The following is a 22,455-nucleotide window of genomic DNA, read 5'->3' on the forward strand; positions in this document are numbered from 1 at the left end:
GAATTTATACATGGGATCACACATGCTCCTTCTAACTCGAAATACTAATATCAATAATACACACTTGCTTTTCATGCAACGCAAACAAATAAAACTGTCTTTTTTGTATTAAAATGTATTTGCAATCAAATAAAAGCAACCATTTTGATTACAATTTCAGCATTTTGTACTTTGTAGTATCTTTACAATAAAAAGCAAACATTTAGTCTCACCGTTAACTAACGCCCGACAATTTTCCCCACGCTCAGGGGAAAAGATTATCCATAATACAAAGTAAATCTCTTTCAATTAATTACAATTGTTATGCCTCAGAGAGATGTATATGGTTTGAAATTGACTGCGGAACTATAGAACCATACAACATCATTCGACGGATCATTTTATTTGTGGACCGGAGAGATCATGGCGTTCAACTTCGGTAACGTTGCAACCAATCCTGCAAGTATGGAAACCTAATTTTCTTTACAAACACTATATTTTGAAAATGACATTGTTTAATGTAATGATCATTTGGTATACTAAGTGACTTCAACTGATTAACATTAATGCCATAACTCAAGTACTGAAACTGCGTCGCTAGCTAGCTGCTTTAACGCTAGCGCTATCTGGCTAACATTAACAATGCTAGCTGGAAAGGAGGTAAATAAATCAGCAAGCTTCAAATATATAACGTTAGATTTCCATTGTTGGTTGACTACCATAATGCAAGGGTTGGTATACTTCAAGTAAAGCCCCATTATTGGAAGCTAATTGTTTACACTTAAAAGTAAAAGACCCTCAAACTGATGACGTTACTGGCTCCTACTACTGAAACTAGCCACTACACTCAATACACAGCACCAAGGTTCTGGCTAGTCTCAGCGGTCCTACGTTTTGCGTTTAAATCAGTCGGTTTTACTGTATGTTTACTCTACAGTTCAAACTATTATCGGACCGAGTTTGTCGTTCCATTTTTCCCTCTCACTCCTCATTTGCCTCAGTCATATCCATACAGCATACCACACTGGCTACATTGACGTATTTTGTTGTTTTGGTCAAGGCACGTCTGGATTTTCATTTGGTTCATTTGGTGCCAAAACTACAGCATCAAGCACATTTGGCTTTGGCACCACCACCACAGCTGCCCCCACAGGATTTGGTAGTAAGTTCATATCTCTGCTCATTCTCAACACATACTTTCTCATTAACATGGCTTTCTTCATCCACTAGCTATGTCACTGAATGCTGGTTCTCATTTAGAAATATTGACTAAATTGTTTTATTTTTCGAGTGTGAGCAGTAGATTTGTGAAAATGTCAACCACTATAAAGACGCCAATTGTTTTTGACTACTTGCTTGAAGGGTTCTTACAATATGACCTTTATGATTCCACAACAAATGGTTTGCAGACTGCTCAAATTCCTCTTGGGAGAGGGTTTGAGGATCATTAGAGGGCATGAGAATGTCAGGCTCCCATTGTGGCAAAATGCTTGCTCTCCTTAATGTCCTCAGACAAGCTCAAAGTGCTGCCAACCAGCTTAGTCACAGACTCTTGCCTTGAGTTCGCTGTGAGGATCTGTGGGATGGCTAAAGGAAATACAATTTAACTGGGCCTTGTTCTCAGAGCAGTAGGCTACAATGCGTTAACCTCTAGCATTGTGACTTCAGGTTCATGGGAGTTAATAGGCAGTCATCTCCAAGGCTGGTGTGAGAAATCTCTCCCCATTCACTGTCCAGTACCCAGGGTCACACTCCCTCCATCTCCCATATTTCATTTTTATTTTGTCTCTTTAAGGAACTCTCTTTCCCTTTCTCTGTCCTCACTCTGGTTTACACTGACTCTAATTCAAAAGACTACTTTGAAGAAAAACTGCCAAACCTGTTAAGAACGGATTTGGTCGTCCAGTCTCAACTTTCCTTCCTAAATGCACAAAACAAAGTGGAAGATTGGGTAAGAGGTGGGTGTGGAATGTCTTTTGATGTTTTGATTGAATTGTGTTGTTTGTTTTTATTAGCAGGCCTCGCCGCCCCTGGTTTTGGGGCGACCACGACCACCGCAGCGGCGCCCTCAGGGTTCGGCTTTGGCTCCACCACCACAGGTGAGCTTGACTGAGGGGCTGGTCACACGGCCAAGGGTGTTGCAGTCAAATGCGTCCCCTTATGAGCGGTAGCACACGCATAACGAAAACGTCCTTCAAGCCCGGACACAGGGTGCGATGTGTTGCTTTCCAAATCGATTGTTGACATCCAAAGTAGAATCGAAGAAAGTGATTGGAATCATTGAATTATTTTGATTAGGAGTTCATAGAGCTGGTTCCATTTTGAAGTGTTTTTTGATTCAGTTATGTGGTTCTTATGGAAGGAATTGGATTCATGTTTACATGTCAGTTTAACCCCACTTTCAAAAGTTGAGCCTGTCTCCGTCTCTTAGCCTGTCTCTCTTTACTAACTCAACGCTGTGCCTCTCTCTCTCTCTTCCCCTGGCTGCCTCACTCGACGGCTACAGGATTTGGGGGGCTAGGAGCCGGGAACATCGCGGCTGGTGGGTTTAGTTTTGGGGGGTTTGGCTTAAATGCCGGCGCACCAGCAGTCAACTTTAATGTTGGGTGCTTTGGTACTACCACCACCTCTGCCACAGGCACTGTTTTCAATTTTGGCAATAGTCTGGCTAGCGCAGGTAGATGTTTTTCAATCAATCAACCAATCAGTTCAGTCCACATGGTAGCATACGTTTGTCCATTTCTCCATAGTCATTCCAGTTTTTAGTTTGGTGTTGCTTTCTTCATTCCACCTCATACACACTGTATATATCTGTCCAGTGCCCAGGAACATGATTTTCTCACAGATGTTTGCATGATGCCTGTTTTTGATGGAAACAACCTGTAGAGTAGATCATGTGCTGTTGAATTCATGGTTTTTAACTTTAATTTTGACTTTTAAAAATTCTTCTTAAAACCCTGTTGGACTTTCCTGGTTTTAACCCCAACAATTATTTGTATGTTGTTAGTTACATTCTTGAGGAGTTGTGTGACAGGGTTTGTGGGCCAATAATTTGAATACTCAAATCCCGAGTAAAAAGAAAAAAAAGTGATTTGACAAGATCAGTGAGTTCTGCTCACACAGCTCTAGCACATCGCCTTCATTTCCAAACTGATTGCGACCCCCCCCCCCCCCCCTCTCACACTCCTCTTCACCTCATCTGTCTCTCGTCGCCCTTCTCTGACGGTTTACTCTGTTACCCAGGTGCTTTTGGGGCCTTTGGGACCACCACCACATCCGCTGCCCCCGGCTCCACCTTCAGCTTTGCTGCTCCTTCAAGCACCACAGGTTAGACTCAGGACCAGAACGGCTGGCTGAGCCAAGGGGGCGGATTAGGGGCCCCGGTATGGGGGACAGACAGACAGACGGGGGGACTAAGCCCAATCATCCAGTAAACCCATACTCCCTGTTTCCAGCACACCCCAGACACTCGTCTCACCGTCTGAAAGCATTGTGGAACATCACTTTGACTGTTCAGTGCTGTGAAACTGCTGAAAGGAGTTTCAAAGTGGTCCTCCAAGTAGAAAGGGCAGTCAATTGAATCATAAAGACGACCAAGGATACTGCTAGCCATAGCAAGGCCAGCTCGGAGCCCAGTGTGTTGTTCTTCACGACAGACACTAGATGGCGCCACTCTACCATAACATCTCACCTTCCTAACTGGGCTTCTGTCAAACATTAAGCTACCCTCACCAAGCACCCACGTCTACGGATCTCACTTTGTCTCAACTGTCCTTTTCAGGGGGCCTGTTTGGGAACACCCAGAACAAAGGTTTTGGGTTCTCCTCTGGACTGGGCGCTGGAACCGCCCCAGGGACGACTGGGTTTGGAACCGGGCTTGGAACGACCACTCTGGGTGGAGGGTTCGGCGGCTTCAACATCCAGCCAACGCAGCAACAGCAAGGTGAGACCTTTTTCACGTCCAAGTTATTTCTTCCAGAAATGGCGTGCATCATTTGAAAATGTCGACGATCATATATCTTATTACATGGAATATATATACAGTACCAGTCAAAAGTTTCCCTTTCCATGTGTCCAAACTTTTGACTGGTACTGTACGTGATGTGAACAAAGTGATACTTTGCCAACCTGTGTTTTACTTGTGTGTGTGTGTGTGTGTACAGTACCAGTCAAAAGTTTGGACACATGAGAAAATGTGTCCAAACTTTTGACTGGTACTGTATATGATCATTTTCTGTTGTTGAACGCATCACGCCATATGAATGTAATGAGAATAGAAAATGTCATGCTGATCTTGAGCCTTCTGCACTCTGCCCCCCCCCCCCCCCCCCCCCGGGACAGGAGGCTTGTTTGGCCAGCAGCCCCAGCCCCAACCCACCCAGCTCTACCAGCAGGTCACCGCCCTCTCCGCCCCCACCGTGCTGGGAGACGAGCGCGATGCCATCCTGGCCAAGTGGAACCAGCTGCAGGCCTACTGGGGCACAGGCAAGGGCTACTACAGCAGCAACGCCCCCCCCGTGGACTTCAACCAGGAGAACCCCTTCTGCAGGTTTAAGGTAACTGAACGGGGGCGGGGGGCTCGTTTTGATTCCCAGCCGGGGGGATCGCGTTTTCCTTGTTAAGAAGGGGGCGGGGGCCCAATGAGAGGACTGTTTGTGTCTGTGTGCGCGGGTCAGGCCGTGGGCTACAGCTGCATCCCCGGCAGCAAGGACGAGGACGGCCTGGTGGCCCTGGCCCTCAACAAGAAGGAGGCGGACGTGCGCGCGCAGCAGCAGCAGCTGGTGGAGTCGATCCACAAGGTGCTGGGAGGGAACCCCATGCTCGCCGTCAACGTGGAGGGAGTCAAAGCTCTGCCGGACGACCAGTGAGTCCCTCCCTCTCTCCACAACAGGCTGGGGGTTTACAGATGGACTGGGGGGGGAGGAGTTTTGCTTTGAGGTGAGGCTTATTTGGGCGGCGGTGTGTGTGTCTGTGTGTGTGTGTGTCCCTTACCAGGACGGAGGTGATCATCTATGTGGTGGAGCGGTCCCCCAACGGCACGTCCAAGCGGATCCCAGCCACCACGCTGTACGGCTACGTGGAGCAGGCCAACGTCAAGGCCCACCTCACGCAGCTGGGCGTTCTCATGTCCGTCACGCGCACCGAGCTGTCCCCCGCTCAGTTCAAACAGCTGCTGCAGAATGCCCCTGCAGGTGTGTGTGGGTGGACCGCTACTTTCTGTGTCCGGAACGTTGTCCTACAAGTGTTACGATGACAGTAGTCAAACACGGTTGTGCTGGAAGTGCTTCATTTTCAGTTTCTCCCTCCCTCCCCCCCCCCTTCCTAGGTGTGGACCCCATCATCTGGGAACAGGCCAAAGAGGACAATCCTGACCCGGAAAAGTAGGTCGACCCACCTGAGGGACTGTCAGAAAGGGGGGGGGGGGGGGAGAGAGAGAGAGAGAGAGAGAGAGTATCTAGTCATTACAACCGCCCTGAATGTGAGCTGATGTCCATGTGTGTGGGGGGGGGGGGTTGTGTTCCTGTCCAGGTTGATCCCTGTGCCCATGGTGGGTTTCAAGGAGCTCCTCCGCAGGCTGAAAATCCAGGACCAGATGACCAAGCAGCACCAGACCAGAGTGGATGTGAGTTCTGGAAGCGCGCGCGCACACACACACACACACGCAGGGATTGAAGTAGTTATGGAATTGAGGCTGTCTGGCGGGGCTCTGGACCCTCCCTTAAGGGTTAAGGAACTCCCTATTAGAGACAAAAAGATCAACTTTTTGTTGAGGATCTTCATGAGAGGTTACCCTCCCCACCCTTCACCATGGGTGGAACTCGACACTGGATGCGAGTATCGACTGGGGAGGGAGACGCGGCAGGCGGCGGCTCACCGGAGAAAATGTCTGTTTTGATTTGTTCACGTCGGCTCCGATCTCCCAACAGATCATCTCCAACGACATCAGCGAGCTCCAGAAGAACCAGTCCATCACCGTGGCCAAGATCGCCCAGTATAAGAGGAAGTTGATGGACCTCTCCCACAGGGTTCTTCAGGTAAGCTCACACACACACATACACTCAGAACATGGGGGGGGGGGGGGGGGGGGGGGGGGGGGGCGAGTTCTGTCGTTTCAACTTTATGAAATAATACCCGACGTTTTGGCCTCTTTTCCGTCCCTCCCTCTTTTCCGTCCCTCCCTCCCTCTAGGTGCTCATCAAGCAGGAGATCCAGAGGAAGAGCGGCTACGCCATCCAGGTGGAGGAGGAGCACCTGCGCGTGCAGCTGGACACCTGCCAGTCTGAGCTCAACGCTCCCACGCAGTTCAAGGTGAGGCGGCGCCGTCCGCTCCGAAAACACACGTTCTCGTCTTTCTAAAAGGCCGCTTCTCTTGCACGTTTGTGTGCCTGTGCCTTGTTGGGGGTGTGTTGGCGGGTGAATGCAATATGTGTGTGTCTGTGGGGTTTTTTACGCAAGTCGTTGGTAAGTCTAACCCGGGTCTTGCTTCCCTCCAGGGGCGGTTGAACGAGCTCATGTCCCAGATCCGAATGCAGAACCACTTTGGGGCGGTACGGTCTGAGGAACGCTATAGCGTTGATGCCGACCTGCTCCGAGAGATCAGACAGGTGAGGACAAAATTCAGTTCTACTGTCAGCCAATCAGTATCCTTTGTGTGTGTGTGTGTGTGTTTGTGTGTGCCTGATCAATACCCGTCTTCTATTTCCCCAGCACCTCAAGCAACAACAGGAAGGCCTAGGTCACCTGATAAGTGTAATCAAAGACGACATGGAAGACATTAAACTGATAGAACACGGTCTCCATGACAACGTACACATAAGGGGGGGCATGCTCAGCTGACCCCCGCTCCCACTCCACAATAAAGAGACATAAATCACCACTTATGTATATAAGCATTTTTATGATTTTTTGGTAACATTTTACTTGTTGAAATCTTTGAGTGGCGTAAACAAGTCCAACGTGGTTTAATAAAATGTCTTTTTAATTTAGATCTATTTTTCTCTAGCACAAAACCACTTCTTTCTTTCATCTTGCCTCGTCTGGTCTAAGTGGGTTTATATGGTTACGTTTAATTCCCTTTGCCCATTATTATTTGTACATTTGCCAGTTTAGATTAAAATGTTAAAACTCTAAAATACCTTGGTGTTCACCTGATTAAATCAACAAGCAACCACATACTATCACTGAACCTCCATTTAGATAGTAGGCAAGGCATTCGAAAGCATCATATACTTTTTTGTAAACATAGCGATAGTATACCAGAAAGTTCTAATCTGTCTAAAAGATATTCTCCCTGAAGGATTTTGGCATGTTCAGGTGTGTTATGGTAAATTGCAATCTTTTTGTCTTGCTCTTAGCAGTGGGATCCTCCTGAGTAAAAAAATAAAATACAAAAAAAGAAGCCTTTTATTGTGTGAGCTAAAACTGTCAGGTCTTGTCTGAAAGTCACCTTAAATCTGTGTGGTATTGGTGTTTTCTCTACCACTTGAACAACCTTTCGCTACAATCTTCCATCAAGTTTTTTCTTGCGGCCATGTTAAGCTAGGTTGGCTACAGTGGCATGAACCTTAAACTTCTTGATAACATTATTCACTGTGCAAACAAGTCAAGGTCTTTAGAGGCTTGTAGCATGAATATTATCCATGTTGAGGCAGCCAACTTATGTGAGACTTCCTTATATAGTTCTTTGGTGTTCATTCTTTTGTCCATGCTCTTTGTGTTACACACACTGACACAAAACAAAGGGAAACCTTTTATCTATTAAAACAGGTCAAATGCATGTTTTCATATAGCAAGCATCTTCAATTCACCACAGCAGAGTTCAATTCCAAAGTATCTCAGAAATCCCCTGCTTGAAATTGAACTACTTCTAGAAGGTGCCAATAATATATCCGGGCAATTTTAGTATTTCTTTGTGGAATTAGCAAACCAAATGTAAAAACAGTCAGTGTGGACATCTCTGAGTGGAGACCCCAACTACTGTGTCTCTCGTGCTCAGGGTGCAGGAGATCACTGCCCCTCCTCTTCCAGGCCGGTGCCCTCAACCAGACGGAACGCCTCCATGAACTCGTTGATGTCTATGCTGCCGTCTTTGTTGAAGTCGATGCTGAGGGCCAGGTCTGAGATAGCCTCGTCGGAGATGTTGGTCTTCAGGTGGGAACTCAGAAGCTTCCAAGTTTGACGGAACTCCTCAAATGAGATGAGACCTTAGGGACAAAGACAGGCACAGTTTAGCTGGAAACAGGCGGATGTAAAAGTGGGTTTGTGTACTTGCATCTTTGTGCTGTCTGCAACAATCAAAAGTGCTGAAAAGGTGTACATTTACAAGTCCCCATAAATTACAGATTGCGTATGTTCTGCTTATAAATTATTCTATTGGAAATATGCTATAAGAGGCTCCACTCAATCATGGTGGACAGGCACCTAAATATTACCAGTCATTACAATACAAATACAAATCTTTGCTTCATATTTCTGACATTGTGATATTGTCTGTTTTTCCAATAATGAGGCACTCTTGAAGGAAAGGAGAAATATTGGTAAGTGTGCCACCACCACATGTGCTAGACGTATCACCGGGAGCTGAGAGGCTTGGGAAAATGTCAGGTGCTGTTCATTGGCCAGAGATCTGGGTTAATCTGCTTACTGACCTGAGTTGTCTGTGTCTATGATTCTAAAGATGGTCTCCAGATTGGAGTGGTGCTTGTACATGGTCTCCAGCAGACTTGCATTGAGGACCTGTTAGACAAAACACGGAAAACATGAGTCATCAGCACAGATGGACAGCATTGCTCATTGTGATGCGAGGGATCAGCTTCGTCAATGTGTACTTGTGTCTACGTTAGTAACTGTTTTGTGAATGACTTGCATGCATGTCGATGTGTGACTGTGAAAGTGCATGGGTATAAACAGTCTGTACCTCCTACTAGTGTGTGTGTGTGTGTGTGTGTGTGTCTTTGTGTGTGTTGATAAAGACAGCCCACTTCTTTTTTGGGCTCCGTGATGGCGAGCTCTCCAAGCCACTGGTTGTAGTCCAGCATGCCATCCTGAGCACTGGGGACTAGCTGAGAGCGAAGCACTCTCCAGGGTAGACCCAGCCTCAACACCCCCTCCAGGGCACTGGCCCAGTGCTTCAGAGATATCAGCCCTGGAGACACACAGAGATGTACCAAAGACAAACTTAAAACCATATCCTGTATTTCTAAAGATGAATACAATGTCAGTAAAGGACAGTAGAAGAGGTATTGACCTTTTTTGGTGGCACCATGCATATAAATCATATCTACTTCATGTACAACGATGGACAGACATACTGGCACCCTAGCACCTTTTTTCCCCCATAATTCACCGTTTTGGTATCCCCATAAATGGCACACCAAAAGGACTGTAGAGAAAACAATATTTTATATATAATTTATTAATATTTTTTGTATTTTGTTTTATTTATAATTTTTGAATTTGATAAATAATTCATAATGGCCTGGACAATGCTGGCACTTTCTAGAAGTAGTTATAAATTATTTGATTTAAAGCAGGTGGTTCTTCTATACTTTGGAATTTGACATGCTTCCATCGTACATAATGTGAGCAAAAAGATTAAGGCCCATTCCAGTGTAGGCAACCTAACCGGATGTGGCCACAGGAGAAAACATGATAGACGATTGTGGCGAACTATTTTTCAAATCCCCACCACAAAACAGATTCAAGATTACCTTCCGACACAAGATCCGACAGTTTCAACTCGCACCATTCATGATGCACAGCATCTTTGTGTACAGAAAACAGAATCACGTTTTCAAAGAAAATAACCCTTTCACTACAGTCTAAATGGAGGAGGTTCAGTGATGTTTTGTGGTTTCATTTTTTTGCCATGGCACTGTGTACCTTGAAAGTGTACATGGCATCATGAAATCAAGTGAATACCAAGGTATTTTGGAATGTGCGTCGGACCCAGTTTCAGACAGGTTGGTGTCATTTGAAAGTCAAAATGCACTCTGGCATGGTTCAAGACTAAATGCTGGACTCTTCTGAAGGGGCCAGGAATCTAAATTCAATTTAAAATGTGTTGAGAGATCTGAAACCAGCAGTTAGGAGAGGGCATCTTTCTAATCTGGGAAAACTGATGCAGTTTGCACAGGAGGAGAATGCCAAACTGCCACTGCAGAAGTGCAGGAAGCTAATTGATGGATTTAGGAAGTAATTGATAGCAGTTATTTACACCAAAGGCTTTACTGTCAAATATGAAGTCTAGGGTGTCAATAATGTTGTCAATGCCATTTATGTCCCTTTTCTGGTTTGAGTGAATTTGTCAACTTCTGAATCCAAAACAAAAGGTTCTGTGATATTAACGGTAACATTGGGGAGACCAAATACTTTCAATTTGTATAGTTAGGAAAACATTGTATTTATATTACTTAAAGTACAAGGGTGCCAATATTTTAATCTATGACTGTACAGATACAACACAGGGATACACAGGATAAAACAAATGATGCATAGATAAATAATGCATCCCATGTTTGCATTAAACAGTACAATACATTTGTAGACCAGGTTTCTGGTTCTGCAGTTGGTGAGCATTCAAACATCTGCTATTTCAACACAGCAATCGCTGTAGGCATTACTGCTTTGATTTGAGTTTCAACCCGGTTCCCAGTATTGCAACTACTTGGTAAAATAAAAAAATCCTGGAAAATAGTTCATTGGGTTCATTGTTGCACAGCCCCTCCTACCTATAAAATTCAAAAGAATCTTAGTAGCATGCTCGTGGCCACACAATCTTTCACTGATTTTCTCTCATACTCCCAAGCATTTCCATTCTACCTAAATACAATAAGATAAAGATTTCATTGAATTTATTGTTACACAGAAAATAGCACTGGATCAATAAATAAACAGCGTCTGAACTTCTTGGAGATATTCGGTACACCAATTACTTCCTGCTTGTACTACATTATCAAAACAGATTAGACATACCAAAATAAATGCCCTTGATCTTCTTTGTGTTAAGGACAAAGTAAAAGTTGACACACAGCTAACAAAGTTTCCTTTTCATTGTCCTTGTCAGTCCGGCTGAGTATGATTTCTAACCCCTAAGAAATCATAATCAAGCACATGTATACTCCCATAGCCACCAGAGGATGGTGAGCTGCCAGTCCAGGGATGATGAGCACATTTGAGAGAGGTGACAAGTCAAAGCGATACCTGTGTTGTTGGGGTCGTATTCCTGGAAGGCGCTGACGAGCGTTGACTTGTGTGCAAACAGCTGCTCCCTCAGAGCCCGGAGAGCAGAGCGCTCCGTCCTCCCGACACTGTCACACATCGACACACCGAATGAGCCAACGTCTCCACAACACTAGCTCGCAGCTAAAAGGTACATTTCACATTTGGAACCAGATGTGCATTGACGTCTGTCTGGGCTGTGTGAAGCATCCACGTGTTGTGATGTTCAAATATGTGTGTGGCTTTTATTCAATTGATGACTGTCCAAAGTGTCTTTCTGTGAGAAGTCGTCTATCATTGGTCTACACATGACAGAGTGCAATTTTTGTGTGTGAAGTCGATTTTTGATCCACACGATTAAAGCAGCTGCCACCCTCCAACACAGTTTCATTTAAAAGAATCTAACAAGTGCTCTTAAAACAAAACTGTTCAAATTTGCTCCCACAGTCCAGATTCGCGACTTGTTTTACCTTTGCCTCATTGTGAACTCCCGTGTGGTGTTGCTGGCCTGGTACTGGATGAAGTGGGGCGTGAGGTCTGGGCCCAGTCGGATGTAGGCTCCTCGGTTACTGCCCAACTCGTAGTAGTTTGATGCCGAGAAAATGGTTAAAACCTGCATGGACAGACAAGAGAGGCCAGTGCAGAGTGGTTGTCATTATCGATAAGCCATCACCAATGACTGAAACTCTTTATTCAGACCCGTATAGCGCCTCTTTGCCACAGAATGGCATAGGAAATGCCAATGTGTTGTAGAGGTGTGTTTCTGTGCAAGGGCCTTTTTCTCCAGCAGACCTCCCCTCACTCTGACCCTGCGGTTGTGGCAGAACTCGTAGCCGTCCTGCTTGCACTCGTGGGAGCGTATGAGGAGCTGCAGGTTGTGTCTTCCCAGGACCTTCTCGGTCACGTCGGGACCCCAGTAGCACCCTCCGCCGCGCACCTTGTTGGGGATGCAGCCGTCTTGGGGCATGGGGTCACTCCACAGCAGGTCCACGATCTGAAGACGAAACGGAGAAAACATCTCATGCTGTCGCCGTGGGGAATATAAGGGGGGCTAACCCCTATAGTCTTTCTCTCTGAGGACATTGTCTCCTATTCTCCTGTTGGGGATTGGTCTCACCACGAGGGGAAGCTTTCCTGTACCTGCTTCCACTCGTCCCCATCCGTCTCCACAGCCTCTCCGGAATCGGAGTCGGACTCTGAGAGGAAGGAGCTCCGGAGATCGCCGTAGGACTGGTTGAACCCGGCCTGCCGCCGTCTCTCCTTCAGCTCCCTTTCCACGCTGATGCGAGGGGAGGTGGTCTGCAGAGAGCGGCGCTGCAGGTCCGGCCTGTAGGTCAGAGTGGAGCTGCAGTGGGTCAGGGAGCGGACCCGTCGTCGGTTATCCGCGTTCCTGGGGAGGTCACCTTCGTCTTCCATACCAGAGTCCAAGCCTTGACCTTTGGGGATGGATGTCTTCTTCTTGGGAGGCCGGAGAGTTGAAACATACTGTTCACAAACACACACACGTAACAACAGACTGTACCTTACGAAACGTTTCTGGATACATACCAATTCACACCAGTTGACAGCTGGAAGATATAGGTCACACAAGTTTAGATCACTATGTGAGTTTATTCGAGACAGGTTTAGTGAGTTACATTTCTAGGTATCATTTTTTGTGTATCATTTGATCATTAGAAATTTTTTATATTGTTTTTTATAAATATATTCGTTCATGATAAGTGATCGTTATGTGAGTTTGATGGACTGTGTTTGTCTGTGAGATGTAGAGCTCTCACTTTGTGTCGATCCACACGGGCGACAAGATGAAGATCTGTGGTGTCGGAGATGCCTCCATGCAGAATCAACACCTTCTGATCAATCACCGTCGCCAGCGGCAACCAACTGAAGATCTTCTGGAGAAGCTTCAGAATCTTCTTACCGTGAACCTGTAGACACGCGAGCGTTGATGAGTGCAGATCAGATGTCCCTTTTCCGAATCGGTAGTCCCGTCAAAAACAAGGCTGATGTCACGTTTGCAGTTTTACAGTATTTGTCTGAACCAAGATTGTTTGTCTGCCAGCTGATCAACCGCTGTTGTTCAAGCAAAGGTTGATAAGTGAGTCATCGTGTTGTTACAGCGTTGTTACCCTAAGGAGGGTAATTCAGTCTCACTGCTGGCTGAGTAAGGTCCCCTAATCTCCTTAGGCTATACGAATAGGCTGACCCATATCCGACGTACACATTATAAGTGGCTCCTAATCTAAACACATTTAGACTTTCTGCTGAGGCAAGCAGATTCTCATCAGCCTGATGGCACATGGGATTTAACAACACTATAGGTATAATCAAAGGCTAGAACGCCAGTGATTTTACTACTGAGTTTGGACTTCGGAAAACGGGACCCACCCTGTATTTCCCCAGAACTTCTTTGGTGAAGCCATATCTGGAATAAAGAAAGGGAAAGGTCAATATTTGGATTTCTATAAACTGTACCAGAAATATGCATGTGTGTTTTAACACCCTACCTCAGGTTAACGATGTGATCTTCATGGTTGCCCCGATTCAGGAAGACATCATTGGGATACACCAGGAGGAAAGCGAAAAGGATGAGGAGAATCTCAAGGGAGTCTTTGCCTCGGTCTACAAAGTCTCCATTGAAAACGTAGGGCGTCTCAGACGATGGCAGACCGTTCTGATTGTGTGGAACGAGAGTAATTTGATATTTATATGATGAAAATGCTATCGACCATTCTTGATTCAAAAATTCAATTATGTGAATAAAAAAAAAAAAATGTAGGATTACAAAACAGGGCTAATTGTCAGTTTGGGGGAAAGAAAATAGCCCTATACTTACCTTATAAAAGACCAGCAACAGATCATCAAGATGCCCATGTAAGTCTCCTGGAAAAATTAAGGAGCAAGTCACACACTTTTTCAGCTGTATGTCAAAGACTGCTACTAAATGAATGACTTGTGAGGCAACACTGATGCCTCTTTAATTTTAGATTCCCATATGTTTATTGTAGGCACCTTCCTGCCAAAGTAAATTCCTTGTCTGTGTAAACTTTCATGGCGAATAAATCCCTTTCTGATTCTGATTTCTGATTCTGATTCTTTCTCTCTGTGGCCTGCTATTGTTTTCCTCACCACAGATGGTGATCTCCCTGCTTTTGCACGTGGAGACTTGATTTATGTTGGGGAGGATTCGAAGAAGCCTCCAGGTTTCCCCAAGAAGCTGAAGGACGTATCGAGAATGGAGCTGCTACTAGGAAAAAACAGAGATAGGTCGATCAGTAAGGAATCCTTTGTCTTGGAGTGGATGTGGTGACGTACGTGAGTTCTGTTGATCACATCTGTGATTGTCCAAGAGCTACGGCCATGCTGTGAGAAGTAGTGCCTACTTGGTGGTTCTGGAATGCTTCTACCAGCTCTGCTGCGTTGGAGAAGGTCATAGGGAAGGTGAGGTTTGGCCCGCTGTAGATATCAGGAATCTCGATGCTCTTGTAGCAGAAGTATCTCTCCCACTCCACGTCACGACAAATGTCGTTTTCACGGAAGAGGTGCGAGATGAGATTTCCTGGGGGAGACACGTCATGGTTCTTAAAGGGGGCAGATGGGGTCTAAGAGCACGTTCGCTTGTCTGCGGTTGTTAATTATCTGTGTGAAAAAGTAAGAGATCATCTTACTCTCACTGCTGGCTGGGGTGAAGTGGTCCATGAGGTAGCCAAAGAAATTATACAGCTGTAGATGAGAGAATGTACGTCTTTTATAACTGTACCTCTTATATGGGGACTTAACATTGAGGTCTTGTGCTCGAGTACCAAGCCCTATGCACTTGTTAGGTTCCATGAGGACCTGAGGTGCAATTTACCCCCAGAGATCAACAAAGTGCTCCTCAACTGTACTCTACTCCACTCCATTCATTGAGATTTCCACACCCAAGTACATCACAGGTAGGGCTTAGACAGTTTGACTGTATGTGGATGTGAGTTTGTGGCCTTGTGTCTGGATGTCGACTGTTAGTCACCTTGATCTGGTCCTGCTCGCCTGCGTACTCGATGGACTGGAAGATGTTCCAGGTGCATCTGCGCCTCATCTCCAGCCGGGCCACGTACTGACGGTACCAGCGCTGGATCAGCAGGGCTGACCTTATGGCTGAGGGCGAGGGAGGTCAAGATGAAGGGATGACGGAATTGAGGGTTAAAATTAGGGATGAGGGATGGAGGGAAACTGCTCTGGGTGCAGATGGGGTACAGATCCATTAACTAGAATGAAAGACATTATTGATCAGATATGATGACCATGATGGTATGATATAGATATTTCTCAGGGGTTGTTCTTTGACTACAGTAGAGATGAATCCAAATGGAGAGTTCAGAATACTCACCTGTGGCAGCTTGACATCAGCAACAAGGAGAGAGTGAAGTAAGCCTTATTTAATTCCTGTTTTGCTGTATATAATGTCAATATATATATATATATATATATATATGTTTTTAATCTTTGCTCTTGATTGCAATTGGAAAATTGAAATAGTGATTTACCTGGAACTGATATGCTGGCTGCAGAGAAATAGAAAAACAATAGCATTAGCAGAGGAATAGCTTTTATGGAACACAATGAATGTTGTGAATGTTGTGTATGCAATGTAGATTGATATTCAAAATGATGACTAATCAGGTTGAATGAAGTTAATAAAGAAAAAACACCTCGTTTGCATTTCTTCAGCTGCTGCTGCTGCTGCTGCTGCTGCTCGGATTTTGTGAAGCCACATCCCATGACCTTTTGCTCTTTGGACCAACATGCAAACACAACATAGAGTCAGATGGCTGAGCGGTGAGGGAGTCGGGCTAGTATGCAGAAGGTTGCTTGATCGATTCCCGACCGTGCCAAAATGACATTGTGTCCTTGGGCAGGGCACTTCACCCTATTTGCCTCGGGGGTGATGTCCCTGTACTTAATGTAAGTCGCTCTGGATAAGAGCGTCTGCTAAATGTAAATGTACTCTTTCGAGCCTTTATTGAATACAGTTTGTTCATAACTTTTGAATATTCTGGCAGCCATAGTAGTTTTCTGTCCACTGTGGGCTTTACCAGATGATTAAGCAAGTGCAAGGCTTACCATGTGAAAGTCTCATTTCAATAAGAACCGGATGGGTTTTAATCAGATCATTCTGATCCCACCCCCACCCCCCTCCTGGACTTCTATGATTGGCTTCTATATTCTGCTTCAGCTCCAAGTAAATACAATGAACTACAGGACAAAAAGTACAGAAAATCTCTGTCGCTTCCCCCTTATACCACAATCCTATTTTCATCTGACAATCCCGTCAGCAACACCAACTGCACACACATTCAAACACACACTGCAGCGACACTGGAGTCTCCTCACCTGGCCACCTTGCCTCTCAACCCTCCTCAGAGCTCCAGCATCTCAGTTGCGTTGCTGCCCCCAAATGTTCTTCGCACGGTCCCTGCCCGCTTCCGGGTAGCACTAAGACACGAGACCACGACACCTCGGAGACCCTTTAGACATATTCACTGTTAAACCGTGGGACTACCCATCTACTTCCAGTTGTTGCCTCTCTGGCTGCCTCTATATAGGATATGCAGGGCCTTGATCACGTCGATTTGTGCAGCTGCTGGCTCTCTGTCTCAGGTTAGTAAGCAGCCAGCATGGCCTCAAGTGTCTTGGCTGAGCCTCGTGACCACTTAGCCAAAACAACAAGATGCAAGTGGATTAGGATTAAGCCTTACTATGGCTGGCATCTACTCTGAATAAACGGATAAAGGTTCTGATAAAGGGCAACAGCTGGAGAAAAGACAGATTTAACCAGTCCCTTGGCACTGAGGTTCATTCAAGAGATTCCATTCTGTTTTGTTGTTCAGAAATTCCTCAGAAATGTATGATACAACAATCATTTCCATAACATCCGCCTTGAAAGTTTTTGGACTGGTTTTGCAGACACATATTTATGGAGGAGTAAATGTGCCATAAATAAATACAAAAATAAGTCAATAAATAAATAAATAGACATCTCTTCAGTGATGTGAAGTTGCATGTCTTTCAAAAGAAATGCACATTTCATTTAAATGATGCGACACATTTCAATTTAAATGATGCGACACATTTTAATTTAAATGAAAAGGGGCGGGACATAAGCCATTACATGGAGCTGTCCTCATGTGCTTGGAGCATTGTGATTGGACACTTGAGAGCAAACTATCAGACCTGAGCGGTCAATCAAGTAGCAGACATACAAGTTTCAATCTTATTGAAACACAATTGAAAAACAGTGGGCCCAGAGGAAACAGTGGGCCCAGAGGAAACAGTGGGCCCAGAGGGACCAGAGGGACCAGAGGGAACAGAGGGACCAGAGGGACCAGAGGGACCAGAGGGAACAGAGGGACCAGAGGGAACAGAGGGACCAGAGGGAATAGTGGCACCAGTGGGCCCAGAGGAAACAGTGGGCCCAGAGGGAACAGTGGGCCCAGAGGAAACAGTGGGCCCAGAGGAAACAGAGGGCCCAGAGGAAACAGTGGGCCCAGAGGAAACAGTGGGAACAGTGGGCCCAGAGGGACCAGAGGGAACAGAGGGACCAGAGGGACCAGAGGGAACAGAGGGACCAGAGGGAACAGAGGGAACAGAGGGAATAGTGGGTCCAGAGGGAACAGAGGGAACAGTGGGCTTTGCAAAATGTACTAGGCAAAATAGACACCCGTTATAATATATCTGTTAAAATGAACATTCTGTTGACATTTGACTGGACAAGCTTGATTGAATATGTAACTATATGAACCCATTGGGATAACCCATCTGCCATTTGTGTTTTATTTGATCTTATTTTATCTTTGGTCTGTACTTGTATTATATATAATTTGTTATATTACTATATTGTTATTATAATTAGCCTATATATAATATTGTATGACATGCTGTGTGAGACTCACTGTCAAGGAACTTGTTCTAATAAATGTTCACAAAAAGAAAAACATGCAACTTCACATCACTTAGAGATATCTATTTTTTTATTCATATGTATTTTTACTTATTTAATTATGGCACATTTAGTCCTACATACATGTTAAGCCTAGTCTAGTACAAAAAAACAAGCTCAATGGAGTTTTCTACTGAATTCGATTTTTTGGTCCTAGAATACGTTTAATCTCCATCTGCACTACCGGCCCATGAAGTTCTTTTGAACTGTTCCCCACTTTCCAACTATTTTCAGGGTAATTTCCAGTAGACTTTAACACTTAATAAAACTAAAGGACTTTTGGATGTTGAAAACAGTCGGATTATTACCTCAACACCCTCAGATATTGGTATGTTGTTGTCTAAGAAAGACAATCAAAGAATGTTGTCTGTGTCTGCTTTTCGAACACCTGCAACCCACACCCTCCACACGACCTCGCTCGTGGCATAGAGAGTCTTTGTGATTTTTAGTGATGGTGGCCAGTAACAGCTGCCTGTGCTGGAACTCCCTTAGCTACTGTGTGAGGTGGGAGATGACCAACACTCAAGGACTCCAATTGTTTTAATAAAAAATCAAAAAATCAAAGCACCCTCTCAATTTCACAGTTATTTTAGGAACAACATTCTTTCACACATCAACATTGAAGCTGCCCCTTTCCCTTTAGTTCCCATGCAAAGATGCTGGCATACAGCTGTCCCGTCCACATAAGTTAGAAGAAACCCGGTGACACGTTGATCCTTGAATGTTTCAGAGAGCAAAATCTTTTTTTTTATACATTTATTATATAATTACTATAAAGTTAAATATTTTGCCTATAGAATACTCTGTACAGAGCAAACTTCCCTGTCTTTGATGACCACCACCTTGTTATATTTAGCTGTTAACCTTTATTTAAACCTCTCATATCCTGTCATTATCATCGTGCATTGTTCTGGGGAATTATATGGAGCAATGGACTAACTGCATGCATTGTAAAAAGCGCCCGTTTTATGCAAACGCGTATAAACTCCAGTTAACACCACACTAACCCAACATCATCACCGGCTACATCATGGGCTTCAACCCCTTACCTGACTATGTATCCAAATATCTTATTTCTTTCAGTTGAAAATGTGTTTTTAAATATATTTGGGTGTGGCCGACAGGTTATTGAGTCATTGAGATTAGCAGCTCTTTATTAACTAATAGACGACTCTTGGTAGCATTGCTCGGACTCTTGAAAAGACAGAAAGGTGGTTTCTTCAATGATTCGGAGTTGTAAAAAGAGCTTGGTTTCTCCACCACCTCTCTGGCAAAGAATCAACCATTCGCAAAGATGACCTTTTCCTCTAATTTAGGTTAGATGTAGGAGATGGACAGAATCATTTACAGAGGTTAACAATTAAACATGTTAATCTGGACCACGTAACCAGCCAATAAAAAAAAAAACTTCATTCTCTCTCTCCATCTCACAGTGAGGGAACAGCAATGTTAAATATTCCAAGGCCAAGTTGGTGAATGCGGAGATAAAACGTAGGTTCCCAGTCAACAACAAACAATAGATGCTCTCTTTCTGAGTACAGTAGCCCCACAAAAAAAAACCGATTGATTTCAAAAACACCCCTGTCAGTCTCATCAAGACTGCAGGACCAATATCTCTCTCTATTGTAGAACCCCATCTAGTTCATACAGTTGCATTGTGACATTTCTTTCTACCTGGCTTACTAGGTTTCCAAAATGTCACTGGCGTTGTTTGTGATGTTTGTTGTCTTTGGTTGCTCACTTGGGGGAACATTTGTTCGGCAGCCCTCTGAGAAGGACTGAACGTCAATCTCAGACACTCCTGCTATCACCTACTTTTTATAATCTGTGAGTCAAACTAGCAAATATCTGATTTATTTGGCTAATGTTATTGTGCAACAAATGATTAAAAAGTTATTTGTTTGTATTAGAGGATTAGATAACATACCACAAAGGTACACGTACAAAGGTAGTTGCAGAGGTTTTCCGAGGCTCCTTCAAATTAAGAGGTTAAATGATGGGGAAAACATTTCCATTCCCACTTTCAGATTAGTGTGGGAAGCATAACCTGGATTTGTACCAGCCGTATGTTAGCTCTCGTAACACGCTGTTTCGCTCAGACATTAACAATGCAATAAATCTTTGTCAAGCACTCCCTACTTTGCACTGTGGAGTATAAAAAGACCCTTTAGGTCTGCAAAACAAATTCATAAGCACAGACAAATACTACATGAGACAGATATAGTTCTGCTATTGTAATGAAACAAATAATGTGATATATTGTGATTAATAATATAGCTGAGTTGTTAGCAATTTATTTCAACATGGTCACTTCAAAATGTTCAATCCTGAAGCCAAAATTGAGTTTCAATTTGAAAGCCACGTAAAGCCACATGCTTGTATGGAACACAAATAGCTTTTGAATGATAGCTTCCCAGGTTGCACTGTCTCTGTAACTATGGAACTGTAAACACAAACTGTTGTGGGCACTCTCCTCTAACCTCAGTGATGTCAACAGAGTCGAACTCTATTAATGTGATCATGTTGGCTTCATGGAATGCTTCAAGCTCAGCTTTTGTGAAAATAAAAAAGTTCACAGGGGATGTGAAAGTGATGGTGGTGATACTGTGCTCTCCAGGTGGCATGGACAGTCACTTCAAAGCATAAAGATGACCATCCTTGGTGGCCTGAACCTGCAGATGGAGCCCCAACTGCCTTCTGGTGGACTGACTGGCATCCGAGAGCAGTGGAAGGCTGTTTTCAGCACCATCTCCCATACCCCCCGGGAAAGAGCAGGTGGGCCAGAACAGAACCAGGGATGTGATTCAAACCATCCTGCAGTAAATGCTTATTGTACACAGTGTGTTATATAGGAGTGCTCAATGTTTGTTTCCTGTCTCCTCAGTGCCTGGGGTCGACTCTGAGGGCCCCACGGCTGTCAACGGCACAGAACAGAAGTGCTGTCAGAATGCTTCCTGTCTCTGGCGAGGAAAACTGGGTCATTTCTCCAGAGAGCTTCACTTTCATCCAAGGTGTCCTCTGCAACCTCCAACTGAACCTGAGCAATACCCATTTCAGTCAAGACACTCACGTGATTGATTTCACCATTTATTCATACACATGACAAATGGTTTAACATTGGCGGAAAGGGTGTACATGGGGAAGCGCTCCCTGCCTTCACTGCAGCATGCATGACATGAGGCAGGGAGCAACAAGTTAAATCCCCCACGGGGAGGACAGACAGACCACATGGGGGCGAAGGGGATGGCGGTGGGTGGCAGCAGCGCAGAACACAAGGGTAATCGAGGACACGTGTGCGTGCATGTGTGCGACTTTATAGTGCCGCCTATCAAGCTAAGCCTACGGGCTGAGAACACCGCAATGGGTGATATGGCGCGCGCTGCCCGAGTTCCATGCCTGAACTAGCTCCGCTTATTCCCCGGCACACTCTCTGAACCCTCGTAACACTCCCTTGCCGGTAATGCTTGCACACCCCATACCATATGGAATTGAAAAGTACTGTGTAGACATTCTATACACATCTACTTTATAGATGTGACACTATGTTTCATGGCTGTCAGTGATAGGGATATTATTTATATAGAACTATAAACAAACAATAAACTATCATCCATAAGAGTGTATTTTTAATTTTGTGCATAATGGTCCTCGTTCCCACCAGTTTTATTTTATTTGGTTGAGACACGATAAAATCCCTGTTTCCACAGAGTTTTATTTGTAGATATTTGTAATAAAGAAAAACAGAAAGTGAGAAAACAGAATGCTCTAGTCTATGTGATAAAACATTGTGCTTTATCTATCCAGCTGTGGAAATATAATTTTTTAATGTTCAGGACAAGGGCCACATGCAAGGTCGCCTGTGAGAAACACCAATTGAACCGGAGATTTGGTTGAGATTAGTGCTACAGCTGTGGTAATGTTTGTTAATTCCTACCATTTCTGTCTCATGTCCTATTGGTGCAGATGCCATGCTGCCAGACGATCTCACAGGAACTGGCTGCTTTTGGTGCTCCCTGGTCCTATCCTCTGTTGAGGTGACCAATGTGTGGCTGCGGGCCAGAAAACCAGCCTTTCCCCCAGTAAGGACTGAGCTCCTAGCACCCACCTGCTAGAAAGCTGTCTTTTTGGTCGAAGAATTATACACTTCAAGTAAGATTGTCGCTGTCTTATCATCAAGCCAGGCATGTGGCCTCATCCTTCCAAAATACCTTGTGACTCTGAAAATACATCAGGGAAAAGCTCTTTTTTGTGATCCTAACAGATCCAATTTATGAAAC

At 44.7% G+C, this 22,455-nt stretch overlaps 2 protein-coding genes across 7 annotated transcripts; one reads left to right on the forward strand and one right to left on the reverse strand.

Moving 5' to 3' along the window:
* The first annotated feature begins 308 nt into the window (after positions 1 to 308).
* nup54 (nucleoporin 54) lies at positions 309 to 6,856 on the forward strand. 6 transcript variants are annotated; one of them, XM_084693835.1, is made up of 15 exons: positions 309 to 442; positions 1,040 to 1,141; positions 1,995 to 2,078; positions 2,486 to 2,521; positions 3,223 to 3,306; positions 3,761 to 3,922; positions 4,321 to 4,535; positions 4,656 to 4,843; positions 4,975 to 5,171; positions 5,306 to 5,360; positions 5,509 to 5,602; positions 5,907 to 6,014; positions 6,169 to 6,288; positions 6,474 to 6,584; positions 6,688 to 6,856. In XM_084693835.1, exons 1-15 carry the CDS (start codon positions 403 to 405, stop codon positions 6,814 to 6,816), a joined length of 1,725 nt encoding a protein of 574 aa, XP_084549961.1. In that variant the 5' UTR covers positions 309 to 402; the 3' UTR covers positions 6,817 to 6,856. The 6 variants fall into 6 exon arrangements, with proteins under 6 accessions (XP_084549961.1, XP_084549962.1, XP_084549965.1 ...); XM_084693836.1 differs by having other exon boundaries at positions 1,998 to 2,078; XM_084693839.1 differs by lacking the exon at positions 3,223 to 3,306.
* A 1-nt stretch (position 6,857) lies between these two features.
* On the reverse strand, positions 6,858 to 15,328 carry ppef2b (protein phosphatase with EF-hand domain 2b). Its single transcript, XM_084693834.1, has 15 exons — positions 15,209 to 15,328; positions 14,868 to 14,922; positions 14,583 to 14,758; positions 14,329 to 14,443; positions 14,036 to 14,082; positions 13,707 to 13,873; positions 13,588 to 13,624; positions 12,978 to 13,127; positions 12,340 to 12,684; positions 12,008 to 12,193; positions 11,670 to 11,812; positions 11,182 to 11,288; positions 8,961 to 9,124; positions 8,628 to 8,715; positions 6,858 to 8,183 (listed from the first exon to the last, which is right to left on the reverse strand). Exons 1-15 carry the CDS (start codon positions 15,275 to 15,277, stop codon positions 7,987 to 7,989), a joined length of 2,046 nt encoding a protein of 681 aa, XP_084549960.1. The 5' UTR covers positions 15,278 to 15,328; the 3' UTR covers positions 6,858 to 7,986.
* Positions 15,329 to 22,455: the final 7,127 nt, after the last annotated feature.

Source organism: Hypomesus nipponensis, chromosome 27 (genome assembly GCF_054491055.1).
Source record: "Hypomesus nipponensis isolate SF chromosome 27, ASM5449105v1, whole genome shotgun sequence".
NCBI lineage: Eukaryota > Metazoa > Chordata > Actinopteri > Osmeriformes > Osmeridae > Hypomesus > Hypomesus nipponensis.